The sequence below is a fragment of the Scardinius erythrophthalmus genome, assembly GCF_964197995.2.
Source record: "Scardinius erythrophthalmus genome assembly, chromosome: 15".
NCBI lineage: Eukaryota > Metazoa > Chordata > Actinopteri > Cypriniformes > Leuciscidae > Scardinius > Scardinius erythrophthalmus.
The window spans coordinates 32935840-32961992 of NC_138235.1; the positions used below are offsets into that span (position 1 = coordinate 32935840).

The following is a 26153-nucleotide window of genomic DNA, read 5'->3' on the forward strand; positions in this document are numbered from 1 at the left end:
AATTGTTCAATGTTCGGTCATGTCAGATGAGGTCCATTAAATAATATTATCAGATACAACTTTCGATTTTAATAATGTATTAGTAAATGCAGAAATTAACATCAACTAAGATTAATACATTTTTTAGAATTATTTCATTGTTAATTCATATTTGCTAATGTAGTTAACTAATGTTAACAAATGAAACATTGTAAAGTGTTACTAATTTGAGTTCAAACTGGAAAGGTATATTTTATTATACTAGCAGCCTCATATAAAATATTTATTACAAATATTAGGGCTGCCACAGTCATAAAAATATTTTGTTTTAAATGGTGTTTTACAGGCCTGGAAATATTGGCCTTAAATAGACTAAAACGTTTTATTCAGCAAATAGTTGGTTGTTGATAAATTGGTCAAACTGATTCATAAATTGGTCTAAATGACTAAATTTGAGGAATTTTAATTATTTAAAACTATATATATATATATATATATATATATATATATATATATATATATAATGTATGTGTATATATATATATATATATATATGTGTGTGTGTGTATCTGTATATATATATACTATATATATACAGATACGTATATACACACACACACATCCATTAGGCATATATATATATATATATACACACTATTTTATTCACACCAAGTCCCAACCTGTCTGCAAAAGCATAATTTCCTAAAGTGCCAGAGGGACAGAAAACCAAACTGCCTCTAAAAATGGCAGTGACAATGGATCATCACCAGAATAAATTCACCTTAGAGATTATCAAAATAAACTCACAGCTAAGAGTGTAGTAAGCAGCTCGAGCGGTTCATTCATCACTCTCATACACTGGCTACTGTACCTCAGATTCATCAGGCCCACACTGTATTCTGGATCAAAGTTTATTGTGATTTCATCTACTTCACACGGTGATTAAACAGTACAAACAGCCATCATCGCACCAAAGCCAAGAACCCCGGCAACATTCACGAGACGAGCTCAGTACAACACATCAAGTGCTCTAAGATCAACTGAGATGAACAGCTAACATGTTACCCATCGCTCTGAGCGCTATCTAAATAGTGTTATCTGTGAGAGGTCTCGCTCTTATTTCACTGTGCACCAAGGGCGAGTTCCCACACGACAACACTCCATCCAAACGTCATCTTTTAGACATTACAGAACAAATAACAAGTAACTGTCGTCACAACTCACACTGACAAATTCAGTCTTAGGTTATGGATAAAACACTTAAAATACAAATCAGAAATAAGTGCGAGTAGAATAAGAGGATACTTTCAAATCAACAAAAATATTATGCAAAGTTGAACAGAATTACAAGGATTTAAAAGAAAGAGCATCATTATTAGGTTAAATATAAACAGATATAAAGTTCCATTAATAATCCACACATATTCAATAAATAAATTAAGCACACAGTTACATTGATGTAGTGTGTAACTAAAAGCTCTCTGCGGTCATGTCACAAACTTGATATGGCAATAAATCTCACTTATTAAAAACATTATATGAAAGCAGAAAAAATAGGCTAATTTCAAGACATGAGTGATCTACAGCTGTTTAATGGCAATCATAAACTATATTTCAGATATATAAAATTTCTGTGTATCACTTTCTCCAGGTATTTTGGCCCGTTCAGGTTCAGGCTCACATTCAGGTTCCCATCACCAATAAAAAGCAGCGATGACATCCTGTGTCTTGTTGCAACTTAAAAATAATGTTGCAAACAAAAACATCCCAAATATAAAATTTGGGTCTGCCAACAGAATGCTTTAGTATTGTCAGACTGACATCACTATCATCTCAACACATTATAATTGGCCAGACGTCAATGAAACCTTATAAATATCTTTCTAGAGGAGAGATCGCTGATCGCTTCTGCTGACACACGCCCCAAAGACAGCTTAAACAGTTCAGAAACATAATTCTCTGACTGACAGGTTAAACTAAATTTACATTATTTAAAAAAATGTAGCTTATTTTTAAACATCATTAACATTTTTCAGACTTAACAGTTTTATATGGAATACATGGAGACAACTTACTGCGTTTAAAAAAAAAATAGTATGCAAAACAGAATTTTCATGGTATTGGTATTAAGAATGTGAAATGTGATATTTTCATAACATAAAATTCTTATATTTAATCTTATCAATCAGAATAATAACTTTTTTTCTTGCATTTTTAATGCAATTTTTGCATAAAAATGTCTTATTGTTTTGCCAGTCCAATTAAATAAGTCAAGAGGGAGATTTGTATAAAATCTAGTAGGTCATTTCCTTTGCATACTGTACACATCAGTAGTACGCTAGCATGTTATTCCAAACACAGCCATGTTTCAAAGTTTTGAGGAGATTTTGGCCCTGTTTACACCTGGTATTAAGAAGCGTTTTCGTCTATCCGATCACAATTGGATGGCGCTAAATACAGGTGTAAACGGGGTCCAAACCGGTTTGATCTTGTCCACTTTTTGGACAAAAAACTCATTTGACCGGATTGCTTTTGTTGAGTAAACTCTCATTTGGTCGAATGTGTTCGAACAGCCACAGAAGATGCCAACTCCCCGCCTACTGAGGTAACGCTAAACATTATGGGAAGTGTGCTAGTCAAGACAGGATTTAAACTTTGTCGGCTGGAGACCCAACTTTGGTTTGAAGACTAAAAACATACCAAGCACAATGTTCTCTCACCATTCCTGATTTCTAACACACACTAACAGCGTTCAGCTGGTCTTGTGGCTGTCAGAGAAGTAACTAAAGCTGGGGCGTGTCTCTGGGCGCGTTCATATGTAAATTGCTGAGCCACACATTACCCACCCATAGACCCTTCCCTCGAAGAAATCAGGACAGAAGTGGTTGAAAGTGGACAAAAGAGACGAATCAAAACACCAGGTGTAAACGGGAATGTGTCTCCCTCGTCTACTTCCGATCGACCAAAACACATCTTAAATCCAGGTGTAAACAGGGCCTTTGTTGCATTTTTCAGACATAATGAGTGATATTTTAGGAAAAGGCTGAAATAAGACCAATGTTTTCTGTTTATGGCATAGTTTTGAAACGCAAGAAGTGCTCCTTTGAAATGCTGTATAGGAAAACACTAAAATAATCAATAAAAACACCATCCTGACATTTCCCCCCAGCACATATCAAAGCTCACGTCGAGATGGTCCTCCTCACAGGTACGGGTACTGGTGGAGTTTCCTCTGGCTGAGGGGGAACGCTGCAGGCCGCTGGTACGGAGCTGAAGCCTGACACATGACGCCCATGGCACTGTTCTTCTGCAGGAGGCTCAGAGAGGCCGAGTACGGCCCGGCGGTGCGTGTGTGTCGGCCGGAGGAAGAGGAGCAGGAGGATCCGGCTGAATTGTGCAGCTGGTCCACCGCCTGCGACACGGAGGCCAGGGCCGCAGATGCCGGGTATGCGTACAGACTGGAGGCGGATCCGAAGAGTGACGCTTCATGAAGCCTGTAGGAGTGGGAGGGGCCTGTAGGAGGGTAGGTGGGTTGGCGTCTCAGGGATCCGCCCCCTGCACGATCGTGGGATGACATCATTGATTGCTGCGCCTGTTGAATGAATTAAAAACGTACAAATCACTTGATGAACGAGTTGGAAAAAAACAACCGAATGATAGATATTAAAAATAAACCCTGGTTTGTCACAATCACCCTTGGGTTGGCACACAATTGCCTTTCTTGTGTTGTTGTGTTTCCTATTGAAACAGGAAGTTGGGGCAAATATATAACATGCATTTATCTGTTATATTTTGGTTTGTCAACTTTTAGGAGTATACTCTCATTTACAATACCATTCAAAAGTTTGGGGTCAGTACGATATTTTTTACATTTTTGAAAGAAGGCTGCATTCCAGAAATTCAGTAAAAAGAGTAATATTATGAAATATTACAATTTATAACTAATACAAATTGTAATTTATTCCTGTGATGACAAAGCTGATTTTTCAGCATCATTACTCCAGTCTTCAGTGTCACATGATCCTTCAGAAATCATTCTAATATGATGATTTGATTCACAAGAAACATTTATTATTATCAAAGTTATCAATATTGAAAACTGTTGTGCTGTTTAATATTTTTGTGGAAACCATGATACATTTTTTCAGGATTCTTTAACAAACAGAATGTTTACTTAAAATGTAAATCTTTTGTAACATTACAAAATGTCTTTTATTGTCACTTCATCAATTTGATGCATCTTTCCTGAATAAAAGTACTGATTTCTTACTGACCCCAAACTTTTGACTGGTAGTGGATAAAGTAAACCAAAGCTAACAGATATCGACTAACAGCCACAAAACGTCCATTCTGATGTCATGTGGTCTTCAAAAAGCATGCAGTGCACCTGTACAGATGTACCTGGCTCAGGTTGAGAGGCTGAGATCTGTTGGATGCCGCTCTCTGATGCCGTTCGCTGGACTGTGAGGCCGTTCCTTTCTTTAATTTTCCAGAACTATTAGCATTGTTCTCTGGAAGCAAAGAAAATAACATTTAAGGATCAAATCTGCACAGCTATGATGTCACAAGCATGACAACATTATCATATGACCGGCATATCCATGTCTATTCAATATTCAACAACTTGTTCTTAATCACGTGCACATTTCACATTGACTTATAAAAAGGTACAGTAGAACAAAAGCCTGTTTAAATCTAAAAATGGAGATTTAAAACGGATTATGAGTGTTTTTGGTGTAAGAAGCAATTACAATCATGAATGGACGGAAGGGAAAAGGCCCCTTTTATGAATCAAAACCCAATATTCAGATGACTAGAAGTCTGAACGACTCTGACGAACCTCCCGACGCTCCGTCCCAGAGCTGTGTCTTCACTGAGGGTGTGACCATGGCTAGAGACTTGGGAAGGCGTTTGGGACTGAGAGGGGTGCTGGTGGAGGAGTCAGAGTCCTGGGAGTCATGGACAGTCACACAGCTGATGACGTTTGTACGCTGGTTCACACTACAGCTGCCACACAAGAGAAGACAAATTTGTTTCAAAAATGTTCTTTCATGATCTCCAAGGCTGCATTTATTCATTATAAGGTGTTATTGTGAATTATTACTATTTTAAATAACTTATACAAATACATTGTATTTATTAATGTAAGAACAATCTTCAGTGTCACATGATCCTTCAGAAATCATCCTAATATGCTGATTTGGTGCTTCAGAAATATTTTTCATTATTGTGAATGTTGAAAACGTTGTGCTGCTTAATATTTTTGTGGAAACGGTGACACTTTTTCAGGATTTTTTGATGAATGTTAAATTTGAAAGAACAGCATTTATTTGAAATACAAATCTTTTGTAACATTATAAATGCATTTACTGTCACTTTTGATCAATTTAAAGCGTCCTTGCTGAATAAAAGTATACATTTTCTTTTTACTGACCAAAATCTTACTGACCCCAAACCTTTAAATGCTAGTGTATAGTCGCTTTTCCACGGTCGGGACAAAGCCAAACCTTTCGCTTACGTTAGTAATATTGTTTTAATCAGCATTAAGAGATTCTGATGGGATGAGTGATTTTTATTTTTGTGTCTGTGTTGTAAATTATTGTACATTTTTGATTTATATTTTTTTCTACATTAAGATTACCATACCTTTCTTTGCAAATTTAGAAATAAGGTGTGTGAACTGTAGGTATTACTAGTCTACAAAGAAAAAAAATACACAAGACATACATAGCATAATATATATAAAACTACAATACAGATTTTGAGTTGGGATGTAAAAGTGATCCCACCTTTCAGGAGGAAACTTCCTGTCGTCATCGTCCTCAGTGTCGCTGTGGATGGTGATGATGCTGACAGCAGGGCTGGGGGTGTCGGAGATGACGATGGGCTGGGACGCATCACCACAGTTGTGCGCTCCCAAAGAGGCCGGCTGCTGGGAGGACGTGGGTCTGCGAGGTAAATAAGAAATAAAATGACTTGAAATTTTTTTAATATGTTAGCATAATAACCTTTTTTCCCCCATCTATTTAACATTATTGAGAGATGGCTGCACATATTGAGGCATAAGAGTGTTACCTGGCTCTGCTCTCAGCTCGTCGACCCTTTGACCTCTTCACTCCGCTCTGCTGTGTACGACTGCTGGCTGCTCCTGCGTGGGAGGGCTGAGCGCTCACGTTGCGCCCCTCACACTGACCTCCATGTCGACCCCTGACAGAGTGTATTAAATGCATGCTGTTTTGACAATGGTTATAATTGGTTATTAGCTATTTGCAATTCACTGAATTCAGTTTTCACTCGAGGCATGTTGTTCTACATTACAATCAGCAGCAACAAAATTCACACTGTCATTCTGCAATGAGTTCTATTGCATAACAAGAAATACATTTGGAAACACAGGTAACAGCTTGGTGCAATATTGCAGTTCATTACTTTTAAGCTGTTTTCACACCTAGTACTTTTGCTAAATGCTTTTTTTGTCACCAGCCTGAGCATCACCGGAAGCGCTGTCACTGTAATCAGGCAATAACGCACATGTGAATCAAACAAAAAATGCCAAGAACATGCCGAGGTCACATTTCACCTCAAATTTATTTTTCAATTCTTACCATAAAGTTTGTCATATATACAGTATACAGTATATACACAAAGTTTTATGTTAGATTAGATGAATCGTGATAAGCACTAAATACGTTATAAGCATTAACGGTATTACAATTTTTTTATTTAAATAATGTAAATGTATAAATTGTATAAATTATGTATAAGTATAATAATGTATGTATAAATAAAAAAAAACTTGTATTATAGATCTTCATTTTTATATTTACAGTAATGAGAATGAGTTTTTTTGCATTATGAAAATGAGAATTAGTTGGGGAAAGATGCTTACCTGTAAATCAAATAATGTAAAAAAATAAACCTTAATAACTCTAACAACAACAACAACAACAATTAAGTAATACATTTTTTTTTCTTGTTATATATATTCTTGATACATATTTTTTTAATTTATTAAATAAATCATATTATTATTAATCGTTTTCTTTTGATTTTGAGGTGAAATCAGTGTTATTTTAGTATCATTGAGATACTATTACAGTTATAATACATTTTTAGAATGAGATTTTATGTTTATATTTTCCGTTTTCATGTTAATTTCAGAAAGTTTTAGTAACTTTGCTGTGTTTTTTTTTTATTTTTACATGTTTTTTTTTAAATGTCTATATAGTTATTATTAATACTTATTTAAGTTTTTTTAGCACATCAAGTTAAAACTAAATGAGAAAATGGGAAATGTTGAAATAAAAAAAACCCCATAAACTTATTTCTGCTAACATTTATTTTATTTCAAGTAACGAAAATGTTTTTTTTTAAGGTTTTAGTTTTAGTTATAATAACAGTGCTGCGATTAATCGATTTGATCGCACTAAATAATAACCCCAGGGGAAATGTGACAGACATGTTTTGACAGGCTTTGTGAGAAACACCTGTAAAGCAAACCCCAGATGCATTCAGACTCGAGTGCAACACCATAGCAAGTCTTTCACGCAAATCAAACTTGATGGTTGATTGAATCCAGGCTTGCAACAAAACCTGAAATGTAAAACTGCGAGTGTAAACTGCTGTGGGGGCAGTTCTGACCTCCAGCTACTGTTCTGTTGGGTGGTGTTGTCTGAGAACAGAGAGCCCATGGGGGAATCGGACAGCACAGGCTGGCTGGGATTGTGCATGGCCATGCCTGACATCTGCTGCCATGAAGAGGGAATGAGGATCTGCTGTGTGCCTGCAGGCCAGCCCTGCTAAACACACACACACACACACAAAGGCATTAACAAAAGCACTGTCACAAACCCAAAAACAACTTTTTTAGTAACTCTATTAATTTGGAGCAACAAGGCCTGTTCACACTCCCAAAAACACTGCTGTCAAAAGCTTTAATGCAAATTGTGATTCAATAAACTGAATTGACAAAGAGGTGAACTTTTATCAATAATAGCAAGGCTTTTGTAATAGAATGGTGATTGGTGGGTATAGTATAAATATGCATTACATATTTCCTATTTCGTCAACAGTTGCTTTTCATATCACTCCTTTTTGCAGTGAATATGCAAACAGGGCTTAAGACATTGATGCACTTTGATTGACAGATGAATGCTGAGCACCGTGGCGTCGCTCAGTTTGTCTTTGTTCGATCTCTTCCTGTCATACGTGAAAAATGGATCTTGTCCTGCAAGCTCTTAAAATCATGCAGAACTTCATTAAAACACAAAACAACACAGTAATAAAGTCAATCCTTCACAGGAGTAAAAAAAATCATGATTTGAACAGATCAACCTTTTATAAAGAGAAGAATAAGTGCAAGATACGAAAGAAAACTATGACAATTGAGCGGGGAATTTAACTCAAATGATCACCAAAGCAAAACAAGTGACGAGTTACGGTTGCCAGTCCATTTATCTGCATAGAGAGGAAGTGACTGGTTAGCAGTGGAAGAAAAAGGAGAACGAGACAATGGGGAGACATTTGTTGCCACAGGAGTGGGTCTGTGGAAAGAGGATGGAAATCACTTGGATTGCACAGAGTCAAGCAGCCATGCTTCACTGGATAGAGCCCTGGGGCCCAGAAGAGATGCAGCTCCAGTCCAAAAGAAAAACCGCCTTGTTAAATCATGATTGATAGGTGAAGAAAGAAGAGAACTAAACTAAAACAGCCACTTTCCACCCAAAAACTCCTTAAGAAATTAGGGCAAATAGCAAATCACATCAATTCTTTTAATATTTTCCTTTCATAACTGCCTTCACAACATCACAGAGCAATAGCAATGTGCAGTGAATTTACATTAGCTACCTATGACACTTTAAGTCACAATCAAAGTCTGTGCATCTACGCAAATGCACATGTGAATGATTCTATATACCGCATACATGTTGATTTATTTTTAATAAATGCTATTCCAAAATAATACATTTTTTCAAACGTTAAATATAAAGCTTTTATTATTATTAATATTATTGAATTAAAATATAATTGTGACCCTGGATCAAAAAACCAGTCACAAGTCGCACAGGTATATTTGTGGCAAAAGCCAACAATACATTGTTTGGGTCAAAATTATTGATTTTTCTTTTATGCCAAAAATCATTAGGATATTAAGTAAAGATCATGCTCCATGAAGATGTTTTGTAAATTTCCAACCGTAAATATATAAAACATTTATTTTTGTGAGTGAATGCAGCACAATCGCGAACATAAATGGACAACTTTAAAGGCAATTTTCATAATGTTTCGATTTTTTTGCATGCCCAGATTCCAGATTTTCAAATAGTTGTATCTCGGCAAAATATTGTCCTATCCTAACAAACCATACATCAATGGAAAGCTTATTTAATCAATTTCAAAAATTGACCCATGTGACACAGGTTTTGTGGTCCAGGTTCACAATTTATATATAAAAAAAAAAAAATAATATTAAAATAGCATTTATAAAAAAAATTACTTGCAAATATGCATCTACAAGAGCAACTAGTCAGTACTGATACTGAATTAAATTTAGACATCACTGAAAAGTAATGATAACTTGCAATTGAGTGAGTTAGATGATTCAGGAACCTCTTTTGATTCAGTGAGTCATTCAGGGAAGATTTCATTCAGCTGATTCAAACTGGTTACTGTTTTTTTTGATTGATTCATTCAAAAGAACCAGTTCATTAGAGTCATATGTTGTAAATTACACAACACTGATTGGTAGCACAGTTGTTTTTGTGTCTCACATCTCAATCAAAAAACATGTTTTCTTGCAATTATTTTTTGGTACGCTATCTTATTTCATTCAATTCAGAAGTTTGGCCTAAAAATGCAACATGCAGCAAGGCAAAGATTGTAAGAGAAAAATAGTGAGAAAGAAGAGGAACTAGGCGTGTCTCGTGGCAGGGCGCAGGTTTACCAGCATGGTGGCACTCTGCTCCAGACGCCGAGAGCCCAAGGCCAGCGGCGTCATTCCCGCCACTGGAAGGCGCAGGGAGGCCAGCGCCAGCGGGGTGCTGCTGCTCTGGGTGGGGTAGGGATAGAGGGATGTGTGGAGGAACTGAGGATGGAGGAAAGGGTGGCACTGTTACAACAAGCCGGCTAAGCGGACCGAGAAAGTAACTCGCCCAAAGACTTCCCACAAAATGAAGAAAATATTGACAACAAGTACAAAACAGATCAGTATCTTTTGATAGTAAAGGCAGCAAATCACTAGTCGACAACCTACCGACTGTTTATACGGAAATCTCACCCTTTCCATTCAGAGATCTTTCAAACTTACTGAAAATACATTACCGTTCAAATGTTTGGCGTCAGTAGGACAGAGCTCCTCAAATCCAGCCCTGGAGAGCCACTGCCCTTTAGAGTTCAGCTAGTCAAAGACACATGAGCAAGCCAATCAAGGTCTTCAGAGTTACTGGAAAATTACAGGTAGGTGAGTTTGATCAGAGCTGAAGCGAAACTCAGCAGGACCGTGGCCCACCAGGGCTGGATTTGAGGAACCCTGCAGTGGGATTTTGTTCAAGAAATTGATACTTATTTTGAGCAAGGACATATTAAATTGATCAAAAATGACAGTTAATACATTTATAATGTTACAAAAGATTTCCTACAAATGATGTTGTTGTTTTTGACCTGATTTTTCATCAGAAAATCCTGAAAAAATGTATGATGGTTTCCACAAAAATATTAAGCAACTGATTTTAATATTGATGATAATAAGAAACGTTTCTAAAGCAGAAAATCTGCATATGAACAGAAACTATAACTACAACAGATCAGATAATAGAACATTTCAGGGATGCACCGATATGAAAATTTTGACCGATACCAAGAGAGCCTGATTACAAAACCAAAGGTCTCACCATTAAAGGGGTCATATGCTGCGATTTCTTGTTTTCCTTTTTCTTTAGTGTTTTATGTAGCTGTTAGTGCAAGTATAAGATTTGCATATTTACAAAGCACCAAAGTGTCAAACCTAGGCTACCACGCCTACCTAAAAAGCTTCATTCAAACACGCCTCCACAAATCTACATCAGTATGTGGGGGCAGAGTTTCATAACACCGCCCAAATGTATACGCAAAGAAAGGCTGCGTAACTCTTATTCTAGCCACCGGGGCCGCCATGTCGTGGAGATGCTTTGTTTTCCGTTGCGAAAGAAAAAACTACTTTGTTTGGCCTTCCAAAATACACACAGTTCATGGGACACACGGTTTTAAAAATCGCTGTCCCTTTTGTTTTTAGTCTTCACTGTTATTCTTATTGCAAATTAAAGAGGAATAAAGTGATTTAAGAAAAACCAAACACTCAATCATAAATGCCTACGTGCTAAAAGTGAGGGAATTACAAGAGCAGAGAAACAAGGATCATATGAAACCGTGAAAGAGGAGAAACACCTCCAGATAACACACTGTTCGCTCATGGACACACAAGCATGATGCTTACCTGTGTGAGCATGCTGGGCTGAATGTGTAGGGGCTGGGTGGATTGGTTCTGGGGCACTATGGGTACTGAGTTGTCCATTCTCACTGGATATCCAGTGTGTTTATTGGAGGTCTGCAGCCCTGGTGAATTAAACATGAGTGATTCAGGTCAAATGCATTTGGAAGCAGCATGGGTCTAAAGGAAAGGAGGGTAGGATGTAGGGAGAAGTGGGTTTGGACAAAGCTGTAGCAGGATTGGGTAAACGGGGTAGGGTACAGGCTCACCCTGGATGGTAGGAGGGCACACAATGAGGGTTTGCTGGAAGGGCTCTGTCTGGGCACACAGCTGAGTAGGGCGAGCCTGCAACGGCACACTCTGCTGAGCCAAGCCTGGTATATTTATAGTGGCCTGCTGGTACAGACCAGGCTGGTAGTTGAGTAAAGGAACGTTGCTGCTAAGAGACAGGGACTGGCCCCCCGTGGAGGCCATCTGGCAGTTACGGAAAGAGAGGGAGATTCTTAACACCACTGACTAAGCACAGAAATAGCACTGAAGACTTTAATATAGCATGCATACTACGCTTTAAAGCTATAGTTCACATAAAATGACAGTTGCGACATTGTTTACTCACACTCGTGATGATCCAAACCTCTTTATGCAGACGATTCATAGTGACCACGACTGACTCCAAAACTCCAAAAATGACCAAATCAACCACATATAAGGTAGTTCATATGACTTGTGCACTATATTCCAGTGTTGTCATTGTTAAAGGGTTAGTTCACCCAAAAATCTGTCAGTAATTACTCACCCTCATGTTGTTCCAACCCTGTAAGACTTTTGTTCATCTTTGGAACACAAATTAAGATATTTCTGATGAAATCTGAGAGCTGGCTCACTTCTTCATAAGCTTCTAGGCAATTTCATTCTGCCGGTCCAGAACAACATGAGGGTGAGTAATTACTGACTGAATTTTCATTTTTGGATGAACTAACCCTTTAACTAAAACTTAAACTATTAAAAATCTTTTTCAGTAATATATATACTATAGCCTATGTATATATATATATAATATATATATATATATATATATATATACACACACATACATACATACATATGCAGTACATATATATAAAATATACAATTATTACATGAATAACCTGAACTTAAAAAACTTAAATAAAAATGAGAAATGTTGCCTTGGTATGGAAGTAAAATAATGTCAAATGTTTTTGAAACAAAAAGCCTGTTGAATTGCACTACTTGAAAAAAAATAGGCATTGCATTAACCATGCTTGCATTTTAATGCATTGTATTTTTAGGGCTTGCATTTTTATGGGCTGAAATGCAACATGGTTGAATATTTAAGCTGTGAATATTTCAATTAAAAACATTTCAAACACATTTTCATTATTAAAAATTCAATAATCCATATTCACCTTTCATATTTCACTTCCAAAATATTCAAACTGTTTAAAAATACAACCTATAATATTCAACAGGCAATTTTCGGTCCATTTTATTTCGCTTTGCAAATTCGCTTCCACAAATTCAGTGGTTCAAATTCGACAGTAAATTCAACGGAACTGCAGGAAAAGCAATAGATTACCGAGATACTCTCCATCTGCTGTTAGTCGACCTCACCAGCAGGGGGTGCAAAAGCGCTTGTTGTTGACAAAGACAGAGCAACAGTTAGAGCAAGCCATTCATTCATAAAACTCATTTAACAGCAATGTAAGTGTATTTGTGATTATTATGACGGCGGTTTTATGTTAAATTCAGTGTCTTCACGGTTACTTTCCCTTTGTAGCCTACATGCATCTTTCTCTACCGTGAACGAGATTAATGTTATTCCCCGATGCGGATATACAGATCTAATGTTACATTTTTGAGGTTGACATATATTTCTCTTGTTTAGTTGCCTTAACTTTATATTGTGGCGATGTGCTGCATGCAGGCTATTAGGGTTTCCCTCAATACTTAAGGATTGCCCAGCTGGACATATAAAACGCTTAACGTATAGCTTAATGGACTAATTACAGTGATATAAAAAACTTGCAGGCAAGCAGATTGACTCAGAATAACGCGCAAAGTTTAATGCTGAGCGTTTCCCAGTGATAGACTGGCATAAAGTTAGCTTGACGTTGGACATTCGCACATTTAGGGACCGTCTCTAAAGTGTATACAACATTGGTATACACGTTTCTAACTTCAATAGCATGTTAATAGAACGACTTACAGTCATAACACCAACTGTAAAGTGTTCATGTAGTGTCAGGCATACTGCACACCCTTTGGATTTTTGAAATTTATTCAAATAAATTAAAGTTTGCTATTGAAGTTAGAAACGTGTATGCCAATGTTTTATGCAACTTTTGAGATGGTCCTAAATGTGCGAATGTCCAATGTCAAGCAAATTGTACATTTATTAGGCTACATTTAGTCATTTATTTAGCAGACGCTTTTATCCAAAGCGATTTACAGTTAAACTAACAATAGGAGGACAACAATATGCAAGTGCTATGACTCTTCCCAGTTTAAGCTAATGCAATACACGTAGGCATAGCCTACTATATGTTACTATATATATATATATATATATATATATATATATATATATATATATATATATATATATATATATATATATATGTGTGTGTGTGTGTGTGTGTGTGTGTGTGTGTATATATATTAATATATATATATATACTGTAGAGAGAGAGAGAGAGAGAGAGAGAGAGAGAGAGAGAGAAAAGAGAAGAGAAAGTGTTGATTTTATGCCAGTAGGCTAGCCTATATCACGAAACGCTCTGCATGAAACTTTGCGCGTTACGTTCATATTCTTAGTCCATCTAGCCTATATAGTAGCCTACAGCCTACATCCCCAATAAGGTGCGAGTTTGGTCTTTTATATCACTGTATTAGTCCATGCACTACGTTAAGCGTTTTGTCCCGACGGAAGGGGAATCCTTGAGTATGAGGTATTGAGGGAAACCGATTATAATCCTGTTCATGTAGAGAAAGCTGATTACATGCTACACAGGGAAAGTAACAATGAAGGTAGCCTATTGAATGAAACAAACACAGCTTTTGTGTCTTTATCATCTTTTCCGCAGATATACTGACACGATAATCATTTTCATTTTATGAATGAATGGCTTGCTCTAACTGTTGCTCTGTCTTTGTCAACAACAAGCGCTTTTGCACCCCCTGCTGGTGAGGTTGACTAACAGCAGATGGAGAGTATCTCGGTAATCTATTGCTTTTCCTGCAGTTCCGTTGAATTTACTGTCGAATTTGAACCACTGAATTTGTGGAAGCGAATTTGCAAAGCGAAATAAAATGGACCGAAAATTACCTGTTGAATATTATAGGTTGTATTTTTAAACAGTTTGAATATTTTGGAAGTGAAATATGAAAGGTGAATATGGATTATTGAATTTTTAATAATGAAAATGTGTTTGAAATGTTTTTAATTGAAATATTCACAGCTTAAATATTCAACCATGTTGAATTTCAGCCCATAAAAATGCAAGCCCTAAAAATACAATGCATTAAAATGCAAGCATGGTTAATGCAATGCCTATTTTTTTTCAAGTAGTGCAATTCAACAGGCTTTTTGTTTCAAAAACATTTGACATTATTTTACTTCCATACCTTGGCAACTAACTGAAATAAATAAATTGAAATACAAAAAAACCTAAAACTAAAATAAAAAAGAACGAAAACTAAGATATATTAAAAAAGATAATATTAAAAAAATTACAAGAGCACAGAACAGAAAACTAAAATGAAAACGGAAAATATTACAAATAAAAGCTCATTCAAAATATTAATAAATACTGTAATAGTATATAAATAATACTAAAATCACACTGCTATATCTCAAGTCTTCTGAAGTAATACGATAACTTTGTGTGAGGAACAGAGCAAAGTTTTATTCAAATTCACCAGTAATCTTGCCCTCCTTTGACCTGCTAACTCGAGAACTGAATAACTGAGTCATTGAGTTGAACTTGAGATCCAGATCAGTCTGATTTGTGAAGGATGCTTTTGTTCAATTCAATATTCGCTTCAGTCGGTTCTAAGATTCTCAACTCATTGATTCGGTTGCAGTGGTTCACAAATGATCAGCAGTCATATCATTTCAGAAGACTTGCGTGAGTCATACGAACCAATTTTGTGGAAGTTTTTTGTCAGTTTTGGAGATTTAACAGACATGGCCAATATGAACTGACGTTGTATGGAAAAGAGCTCCCTCAAAAATCATTGTCTTTCACAGAATAAAACAGCATATGGGATTTTTAGGTGAACTATATGGCTTTAACGCACACATGCATTACCAGTGATACTCAGTTGCATAATTATATTCTTATATTATTCAACATACTGAATCCAATTGCATTGCAAACAAATTAAATTTGATGTAATGCATCTGTGCAGTAGCACACACCTGACTGTGCTGATTGAGTTGACTGCTGAAGGTGACCGTGAGGTTGGCGGCCGCGCTGGGGGTGTTGTGGCTGGCGAACAGGTTCTTGTTATTGTCGAAAGCTGTACACCTGCGCTTGCAGATCTCCATGTTTTGGAAGCAGGACTTCACGCTGCACAACAAGAGAGGGCGGCACTGAGGTTAGTGTAGGAGTACAGACAGATATGTGGCTATTCTATATACATTATATGTAGATAATCAACTCATCAGCAGGGCTTACTGAGAGCTGTGTGGGAAGTGAAGTAGGTGAGCCATAGTCACAAACGGGTGGTTGAGGGTCTTCGTGGGCGTGATCCTCTTGTCTGCGTCTAGTGTTAGCATTTTCTTTAGCAGGTCAATGAACTCCCTCCGATCAGCCTTCTCCGCTAAAATGTCCGTGCCTTCCAGGTTAGTCATGTTGACCTGGAGTGAAGGCACCATGTGTCATAAGGAAGTATTTACAAACTCTTTTATGATTGGAAAACCAAGTTGTGAAAGAAGTCTCACCAAGGATGCATTTATCTGATCTAAAATACAGCAAATACAGCAATATTGTGAAATATTACAACAATATCGGAGTGTCGTCCACGAGGCTATCGGCTCCGACCTGAGTGTACACATTTGTATCTGATTATTCCACACATCACTGTAGACACAGCACTACCTGCATCATGTCATCAAGGCAGTTAAAAATGTATTTCCGAGCCTCTTTGGACTTTATCCCAAACTCTGCCTCGTGCTCTGCGGGAGTCTAAAAACAGAAACACATCTGTCAGGAAAGCGTTTAATCATCTATTGACCGCTGATGTCTTAGAAAATAAAATACACAGCAGTGCTTTAAGGGGGACATGCCTTGAGTCTCCAGAGAGGATAGCTGGAGTCTGGGCCCCTGTGGAAGAAACGGCTGGTCTTAGTGCCGGCGCTCAGGAGATACTCAGCTGGCAAACCTTGAGTCTGGGAAATGTACCGAATCTGTGGAAAAAACAAGCAGGCATATATATATATTACATGTAGATTATACACCCATTCCTCACAGATGGACACACTGTAAACAGTTTGTTGTAACTAAGTAGTGTATGCAGAGAGAGATAACTAGTCCATATTTGTAATTTCTGCCATGAGTTTTTGGCATGGTAATGGATGTGACATTACAATAGCTGTACAAAAAAGCATACATTATCTATAGCAGATCTATACAGGTGGAGCTGGGGAAGGAGGAGGGTTTCTGAAAGCGCTACAGCAAATGCTGACCAGTATTTGAAGGTTGAGCAACGATCTCATTGGCTACTGATACAGAAAGAACCAATCAGCTGTGTCCTATAGAGCCTGCGCCATCTAGAGTTTCAAGACAGAACTTTGTCTATATATGATTATTACTAGTAATAAGCTGAGGCTACACTCACACAGCCTTAATGCTCAATTCCGATTTATTGCTCAGATCCGGGGTTTTTTGTATAGCTGTTCACATTGTTGTTTTAAATGTGGCCAATATCAGATTCCAGTTCCCATGAGTGCAGAATTATGACGAATGTTGCTCTAGAGTGATGTAAAACTCATCAGACCTGTGTCGGATTTAGGACCACAACAGAAGATCAGATTCCATGTGGTTTGTGCTGTTCACACTCTCATGACAAAAACAGATCTGAGTCACATATGAGCAGAAAATCGAATCTGGGCCACATTAACCTGCAGTCTGAACGTAGCCTAATATATCTGCCAGTGTTGACCGTTGTGAAATTACTGGCATTGGCTTGACTCTTCAGTAGAAGTGTTAGAGCCCCCTTGTATCACTTCCTAAATCTACTGATAGCTTTCTCAATTCAATTTTGCACAAAACAAATTGATTTTGCACAGAACTGATTAAATCGAAGCAACAAAACCTTATTACTGACCTGATCATATTCTGAAGCTCCCGGATACAAAGGCCAGCCCAGAAACAGTTCAGCAATGACACAACCCAGTGACCACATGTCAATGGCCTCACAGAATGGAAGGCCCAGAATGATCTCAGGAGCTCTGCACCGCAACAGACAAATTAATAATAAATTATAATAAACTAATGAATCATTGGCAGATTGGGGGGAAGATTGGGAGAATGACGGGTAAAACGACACATATGATGTAGTAAATGTAACAGATTCTTTAGGGATGAAGGATAGTAAGTGATAGACAGATTATAATACAGATCTTTGATATTGACAGAATATTGCTATTTAGCCATTTTATGATTATCTTCCAATGCAGAGATAAAACACTTTTATTTTCCCCCCAAATATTTTAATTGAATATTTTAGTGAATTTCATATTAATATATCATATGAATTTTAGTTATGTTATCTATAAATTCTATTATATATTATATATCAGAATTAATGCAATCAGGAAACATTCACATCAGCTGACCATTATAAATTATTGGGAAAAATAGAGGTCTGGAGGTCAATATTGTAAGTCATCAATATGAGAAATTAACAGCTATTTATGCATAATAAATTATGATACAGGGCCTGAATTTCATTTTGGAAAATGGGGGGGAAATCCCCCCTTAGGTGATTCTTATGGGGGGGAATTTTTAATTTGAGGGGGGAGTTTAGACTTTTTTTTTAATTACATTTATCTCGCCTAAATGTATGCTTAGCCTACTCATTGCATTTTTACAATGGGGTCATTTTGTTCTTAAGAATTTACACAACTCAAGGAAGCTTGATTTCAATCTTTGAATTAAATTGAAAAAAGTAGCACAAATAAATACAATAGAATAAAGATATCAATAAAGAGAAATAAAGAGAAAAGTTTTTGCTTAGGTCTAAAACTAGTAGGCTATTCAGAAATACTACAGAGACTGAATAAAGTAGCCTAATCAAATGTAAAATAACACTGGGTAGTATTTTAGTCCTGACTAAATTAAATTCATAGGCTATTAATCCTGATTCCTTAAAATGAAAGCTATGTTTTGTTGTTTTGACAAACAAATTAATGACAGACACATATGGCTGCTGTCCCTTTAAGAGCTAGTGCACGGATCCTGTTTTCATTATACGGTCACGTGCGATTTATGCTTATTTAAAGGGGTGATGAACTGAGAAATCAAAGTTTCCTTGAGCTTTTGACATATAAGAGATCATCATACTATAATAATATCCTGTAAGTTTCAGAACTGAAAACTACCTTGTTAGTCCAATAAAAGCTTTTATAGACATCAGGCTCAGCAAACGACTCGTTTTTCAAAGTGGGGAACAATGACGTCAAAGAGGATAAAACACCGCCTCCACAAAAGAAGATCAACGCCTACTTCAACACGGCCTGTTTAGCCCCGCCCACCGATTCGCCCAAACATGCTAAATAACATAGGACGACATGATGATTGCTAAACCGGATCGAGCTACTTCCAAGCAATAAACATGCTGTTTACTAAATATTGTGCAGTGCCTGTTTGTGGAAGAAGACAGTCCGCATAAGCTTCCTTCTGATTCCAGCATGGTTAAACTTTATTAAATCAGTCAATCACAATTTCCCGACGGATCTGCCAGCAACATGTAAGTAACCATGTGTATTCTAATGCCTGATCTGCGATCAGTGATTTCTGATGTGTAATTATTCAAGTTCAGATATTTCTCTTAAAATCGTTCAATACTGTTTATGCATCAGTGACTAAACGATCAACTTCACATAATTTCTCGTAGTATTATGAAAATAATCTTTTTTTAAACTGTTATTAAATTATATAGCCTACAGAAAGCGATCAAAGAACGATCCCTTTCGTTTCGCCCAAGCTGTCAATCAAACAGCACAGCGCGAGCCGCGAGAGCTTATCTGGACACTACCAAACTCGTGATGAAATAATGACACTGTTACACTACACAATGAAGATCTTACTGTGTATTCACATCGTGTTTGCATTGTGATTTGGTGTAAGCATTTGTGAGAGTGCAAAAATTGCGTTGCAATGATAAGATCTTTGTTCACGCGATCAACAGACTGTCTGTCATCTGCTCAGTGCTCATCATGCTGCAACCTTTCATGTGATGGAATAGATTTAAATATAATGCTTTAAACGATACTTTTCATGATTTGTTAATCTCGATAGCTGTAATAGTAAAAACGTAGTAAAAGTTTTCGAGAGAGTTCCTGTAATACTAGCTATTTCATTGCAAGCATGTCAGCCAATCACAGCAGTGGGCGTTTGCACTGCAGTCTCACAGCAGACACGCCCCTTAAAACGGAGCGTTCAAATCTGAGGCAGAAATCAGGCTTGGAAAAATGGCTTTTATTTATAAATTATGACATTTTTTTATGTAAAAATCATACTAACATTATAAGGGCACCCCAGGCAACATTATAAAAAAATAAAACAATCCAGTTCATGACCCCTTTAAGACATAACCGACTGTGTTTAGATTAGAGGATACTCTCCAAGACCGAAATTGACATCATTTTCTTATGTTTTTGACTGTTAAAGCGATTTATAATCCACGAAAAATAACTTTTGTTACCCGCGAGCTGTTTGTGAGGCTGCTTTACTCTATGTATGTGTGCAGAGAAAAAAGCATCTCTCAGACAGCGCGCAAGTACCGAAGAGTTTAAAATCGCGTGACTGTTTAAACTGGTGAGACTTGAAAAGACGTGCAAATGGTAAACTTTAGTTACTCGTGATGCAATGCTGGCCCGATCGACTCCCGAAACGCGAGAGTGTATTTCCGCCGCCTGCTGCGCGCTTAACGATTGCATTGTGCAACCCATTTTGAGAGACGCGAGATAGAAGACGCAGCGCCGCTGAATCACTCACGCTGTTTGTGAAATTGCGTCTCGCAGACAGTTTTAAAATGACTGATTTGATTTTCCATCTGCGTGGATTAATTTACTAATACAACCTGAACCTACATGCTAAAGTGAATCAATGTTTGCGGGAATTCCCAGCATTATAAATGGGAGACCTGCGGGAATGATAAAAAATATGCGCAATACCCGCAATCCCGCACCGAAATTCAAGCCCTGTGATATCTTAAAATTATTTATAATGACTGATTTTGAAGCTTGTAAAACTGTATAAAACCTGAAAAAGAGTTTCTGCCAAATAGATTTTGGTTTATTTATTTTTTAAACAGATAACAGTATTTATAACAATAGCCATTGTATGAATTTTTGTCTGTAACATTAAAATAATTATGTTTTATTGGTCATAATTTACATGTAGTGCACACAACCTGGACTTGGAGTTGCTTTAGACGTCGTCTTCTAAATGCACAAATGTAAATGTACTTCAATTCCTTTTGACATCAAGTCTCCCTTACCGGTAGTATCTAGACTGCAGGTAGGTTGAGCACACGGCCTTCGAGACGTGACTGGCCGAACCGAAGTCGATGACTTTGACTCTGTAGGGCTGTCTGATGGGGTCGACAAGCATGATGTTCTCAGGCTTCAGATCAGCGTGGATGAGACCCAAACTCTTCAGCTTCATCAGAGCCGTGGCAACCTGCTGCAGGACCGGCCGGATGCACTTGAGGAGCAGCGGGCTGAACTTGCTGTGCTTGAGGAAGTCATAGAGGTTCTGCTCCAGCATCTCAAACACCAGACACGTGTGGTTCTTGTGCTGGAAGCACTCGTAAGAGCGCACGAAGTTGAACTCGTCTGCATTCTCTGTGCTAAGACGGCTGAGGATGCTCACCTTTTAAAAGACAGGATTGAGTTCAAATTAAACTTTAGATTTAAAGGGGTCATTGGATGCAAAATTCACCTTTATATGGTGTTTGCATATAAATGTGTCTTTGCAGAGTGTGGACACAACCACCATACAATGAAACAAATCCATTCACTCCTTTTTTTTTATCCTCAAAAATTCTAAACACTCTCAATAATCAAGCCGTTTGGATTTTCTGAGCAATTTGATGTCATATTGCTCATGCTCCGCCCACGACCGCTGACGGACTGTCCCGTATTAGCATATTTATGACCCCTTTAAGCAAATTAACATCAAGCACATGATTGATGATTAATTGCTCACTTAGAAATAGATGGCGTACACATTTGTTATTGCATCAGTCCAATATTAATTATGAGAGATATGACAGGTTTTTGTTATGGAAGTCTGTTTCCACCTCAGAGTAAAAATTATTTCTTGAATGTTCAACTTTTCATTTGGTAAATTATGGTAATTTATCTCACAATTGCGACTTAGTATCTCACAACTGCTACTATTTCTCGCAATTGCGCCTTTATATCTCACAAATGTATCTTTTTCTTGTAAAAGTGATTGCATATCTCACAACTGCTACTATTTCTCGTTACTGCGCCATTTATAACTCACAATTTCTACTAGCCTATTTCTTGATATTGCGACTGCATATCTCACAATTTTGACTATTTCTCGTTACTGCAAATGTCTCCAAATTTTGACTATTTCTTAATATTTGCGACTGTATATCTCACAACTGCTACTATTTCTCGTAACTGCGACTGCATGTCTCACAATTGCAACTATTTCTTAATATTCCGACTGTATATCTCACGATTAGAACTATTTCTCCACTTTATATTGCAACTTTATATCTCTCTCATTTGCGACAGGTTATTTATTTCTTGTTGAGACTTTTCACTTTTACTCTGAGGAACACTAATGTACAATAATTTGGGAAAAGTTTTGATTCCGGTGAGCTGCTCACCTCTATTTGACCCTGGCGGGCATATGATGGATGATTCTTGAGAATCTTAATGGCCACGATCTCATTCGTTCCACGCTTCCAGCATTTTGCGACCTGTCCGAATGTCCCCCGGCCGAGGAACTCCAGAACCTCGTAGCTGTTGGAGACGGAGCAGAGGATCTCGTGTTGCACCAGCTGGTAGTCGCCCTCACTGTGGGAGTTGCTGCTCTTGGTGGTGGACGTGGAATGAGCGATGGACTGAGCCGTGGCGTTGCCTCCACCCCCGGCCACACGGTTGGGGAGCACAGGAGCCGAGAGCTCCTCCAGAATCTGCACGCTGTCGCTGCTGTCCACCTCCTCGCTCTTCCGCTTCCGACTGCCCTGTTTCTGATAGCCCTCGCCTGTCACAGAGATGGAGCCCTCCTCTTTTCCACGCCGACTGGACGTGGACGATGAGGAGGAGGAGGACGAAGGCTCCGGGACGCTGCCGGTGCTGTCCGCGGCACGCACCACTGTCTGTTCCCGCGAGCCTCCAGGAGGAGGAAACACCAGGTTGGAGGAGTTGTAATTGGGGTTGAATCCAGATGTGGAGGGGGAAGAGCCATTGGTCTGGGTCGGGCTGTTCTGGTAGTAGCTGCTCTCACCTGATTGGCTGCTCACGTTCCATACATGGTTTTCCACCTTCAGTTTTTTGGAGCGGGACAGGCCACTGGAGGACACGGAGGGAGAGGAAAACGCTTGCATTTGTGAGGACATGCCTAGAAATGTTAAGAGAAAAGAAAGGTTATTCCTTGCATAACCTAATTATTTTCAAAAACTTTTTATATGATATTATAATTGTTTGAGAAACAAATATAAAGATGTTTTCTTAGGGTTACTTCATTTGATGTGAGTAAAACGACAATACGGCTTATGCATGTTGGTTATGCTATTATAATGACATGATGGATTTCAAATATTAATATTTTAAAACAAAACTGATTCCCTGATAAACAAATAATAATATTATACTAAACTTTTTTTTAATGAGATATTTTTTTTCAGTGACATTTATAACTCCTGGATATTTTTCACTTTATTTCTTCACAATTTCAGATTTCTTCTATCAAAATGTTCATGAAAAAAAAAAAAAAATTAATTGTCTGAATGGCAGCAATTTTAATGTTTTTTTTTTTTAAATAATAATAATAATAACTTTAGTTTTAATTTCATAAAATAATTTAATTGCACTTATATTTTTAGATTTTTTTTTAAATATATAAAATATTATACATTATAAAAATTTTATGAAAAAAATGACAAATTACAAAAAATAAAAACAAATTTTAATAAGTTTTCTTAAGGTGACTCTATTTGATTTGAACAAAACGTTAAGTTTAACAAAAGTTTAAGGATTTTACTGAAAACAAGTAAGTTATGTTACAATAAAGTTTTTAATATATTAATATGTTAAAACATAAGTTCTTCACAACAAAATAACAAATTCGAACGAACAAGTTTTATATAAATTGTGAAGTTTTTTTATTTATTATTTATTTTCCTTTTCTCTGTATCACCACGTTCATGTTCACTGTTCTGTATTATTTCTTTTGTACTGGTTTATAATTACGCAATAAAAATAAAATATAAAAAAAAGTACAAATCAAACGTCCGTTGCCATAGCAACCGCTCTAGTTAGGTGATCCAGGGTGGTTGCTATAGAAACGGCTGTAGCCAGGGAGGGATTGTCATGGCAATGGTTGCTACTGTTTGATAAAAAAAGAGTAAAAAAAAGAGGTGTGGTAGCGACAAATGTAGCACAAACAAACTATTCAACTTTCAATATGACAGTCAAACATGTCTTAACATTACAGTTCCCAGCCAACAAATACCGTGACGGTGTCAAAGATTTCGCTGGCTGCGTAAATACAACCTGACGTGCTGTATGCATTTATAAAACCTCACATTTACTGTCTTCGTGAATCTTTGCAGCTCACCTGTTGTGTGTTCAATTCCTCAGCTTGACACTTGTTCTTCATCTTTCCCATTAGGCCTCATTGTTTTTTCTTTTATTTTCAATTTGTTCCTCCGTAAAATCATCGCTTTATTGGAGCCAACGAGCTTCCAGGTGTCTAATAACATTAGACACAGTCCGACGCACAGTCAACACCATCGTTACACATTAATATTCCGCAAGGACAGCGAACAGAAATATGATTGAGACCTGGAGAGGAATGTAGGACATCAAATGGGCACCATTTCCGGGATGTGAGCTCGAGCGCTGATTGGCCGGACGCGGATCACGTGATGTGTAAATCAGTGGGCCAGACTTGTTTAGAGTCGCTGAGCTGCGGCACAGTTCTTCCTTTAGTCTTTGTAACTCACCCGTAACAACAACAACAACACAACAACAACAACAACAACAACAACAAGCCCTTAAACTATGTAATATTTTGATGATAACCCCCTTGTGTAATGTTTTAAACACATATATATAAATGTATATAAGGTAGAGTATTTTATATATAACAATATACTATGCCGTTCAAAATTTTGGGGTCAGTATTTTTCTTTCTTTTTTTTGAAAGAAATTAATACTTTTATTCAGCAAGAATGTGTTAAATTGATAAAAAGTAATAGTAAAGATTTATATTAAATAAAAAGATTTCTATTTAAATGCTGTTCTTTTAAACTTTTTATTCATCAATGAATCCTGAAAAAAGTATCACAGGTTCCAAAACATATTCAGCAGCACAACTTTCCAACATTGATAATAACCGAGTATCAAATCAACATATTAGAATGATTTCTGAAGGCTCATGTGACACTGAAGACTGGAGTAATGATGCTGAAAATTCAGCTTTGATCACAGGAATAATTATATTTAAAAATGTATTAAAACAGAAAACCATTATTATTTTAAATTGTAATAATATATCACAATATTAGTTTTTTTTCCAGTATTTTTGATCAAATAAATACAAGCTGGATGAGAATAAGAGACTTCTTTCAAAAACATTAAAAATAGTAGTTTCCAAAATCTTGACCGGTACTGTATGTGTGTGTGTATATATATATTAGGGCTGTCAAACGATTAATCGCGATTAATCGCAACCAAAATAAAAGTTTGTTTTTACATAATATATGTGTGTGTACGGTGTATAATTATTTTCTATATATAAATACACACACATGCATGTATATATTTAAGAAATATTTGCATGTATATACTGTGTATATATATTTATATTATATATAATTTATATTATATAAAAATATTTTATATATGAATAACACATTTTTCTTAAATATATATGCATGTGTGTGTATTTATATATAGAAAATAATTATACTCCATACACACACATATATTGTGTAAACACAAACTTTTATTTTGGATGCGATTAATTGTTTGACAGCCCTAATATATATATATATATATATATATATATATATATATATATATATATATATATATATATATATATATATATATATTCAAATAATTTTTTTTGAAGAACTTTGCTGTATCTGCTGCACTCAATGGTATATTATACATACCAAAAGTGATTACATAACCGAGAATAGATCATTGGCATTTGCATGTATACAAATATCCATGTGCTAATATTTT

The 26153-nt window shown here is 36.7% G+C and overlaps 1 protein-coding gene across 4 annotated transcripts; it reads right to left on the reverse strand.

Moving 5' to 3' along the window:
• Positions 1 to 879: 879 nt before the first annotated feature.
• hipk1a (homeodomain interacting protein kinase 1a) lies at positions 880 to 24756 on the reverse strand. 4 transcript variants are annotated; one of them, XM_081386652.1, is made up of 17 exons: positions 24517 to 24756; positions 22562 to 23298; positions 21194 to 21567; positions 17795 to 17918; positions 16755 to 16874; positions 16567 to 16653; positions 16144 to 16325; positions 15885 to 16035; positions 11713 to 11917; positions 11450 to 11568; positions 9923 to 10063; positions 7621 to 7775; positions 6055 to 6186; positions 5769 to 5927; positions 4820 to 4986; positions 4381 to 4490; positions 880 to 3571 (listed from the first exon to the last, which is right to left on the reverse strand). In XM_081386652.1, the coding sequence occupies exons 2-17, from the start codon at positions 23294 to 23296 to the stop codon at positions 3182 to 3184; spliced, it is 3351 nt and encodes a 1116-aa protein (XP_081242778.1). In that variant the 5' UTR covers positions 23297 to 23298; positions 24517 to 24756; the 3' UTR covers positions 880 to 3181. The 4 variants fall into 4 exon arrangements, with proteins under 4 accessions (XP_081242778.1, XP_081242777.1, XP_081242780.1 ...); XM_081386651.1 differs by having other exon boundaries at positions 7621 to 7778; XM_081386654.1 differs by lacking the exon at positions 9923 to 10063.
• Between the last annotated feature and the right edge of the window lie 1397 nt (positions 24757 to 26153).

Coding starts and splice junctions, on each gene's coding strand:
- hipk1a (XM_081386651.1), bottom strand. CDS start 23,296: ATGTCCTCACAAATGCAAGCGTTTTCCTCTCCCTCCGTGTCCTCCAGT. Junction 6,187..7,620: donor CAACAGAACAGTAGCTGGAG/GTCAGAACTGCC, acceptor ACACTCTGTCAG/GGGTCGACATGGAGGTCAGT. Junction 5,928..6,054: donor CGAGCTGAGAGCAGAGCCAG/GTAACACTCTTA, acceptor TTTACCTCGCAG/ACCCACGTCCTCCCAGCAGC.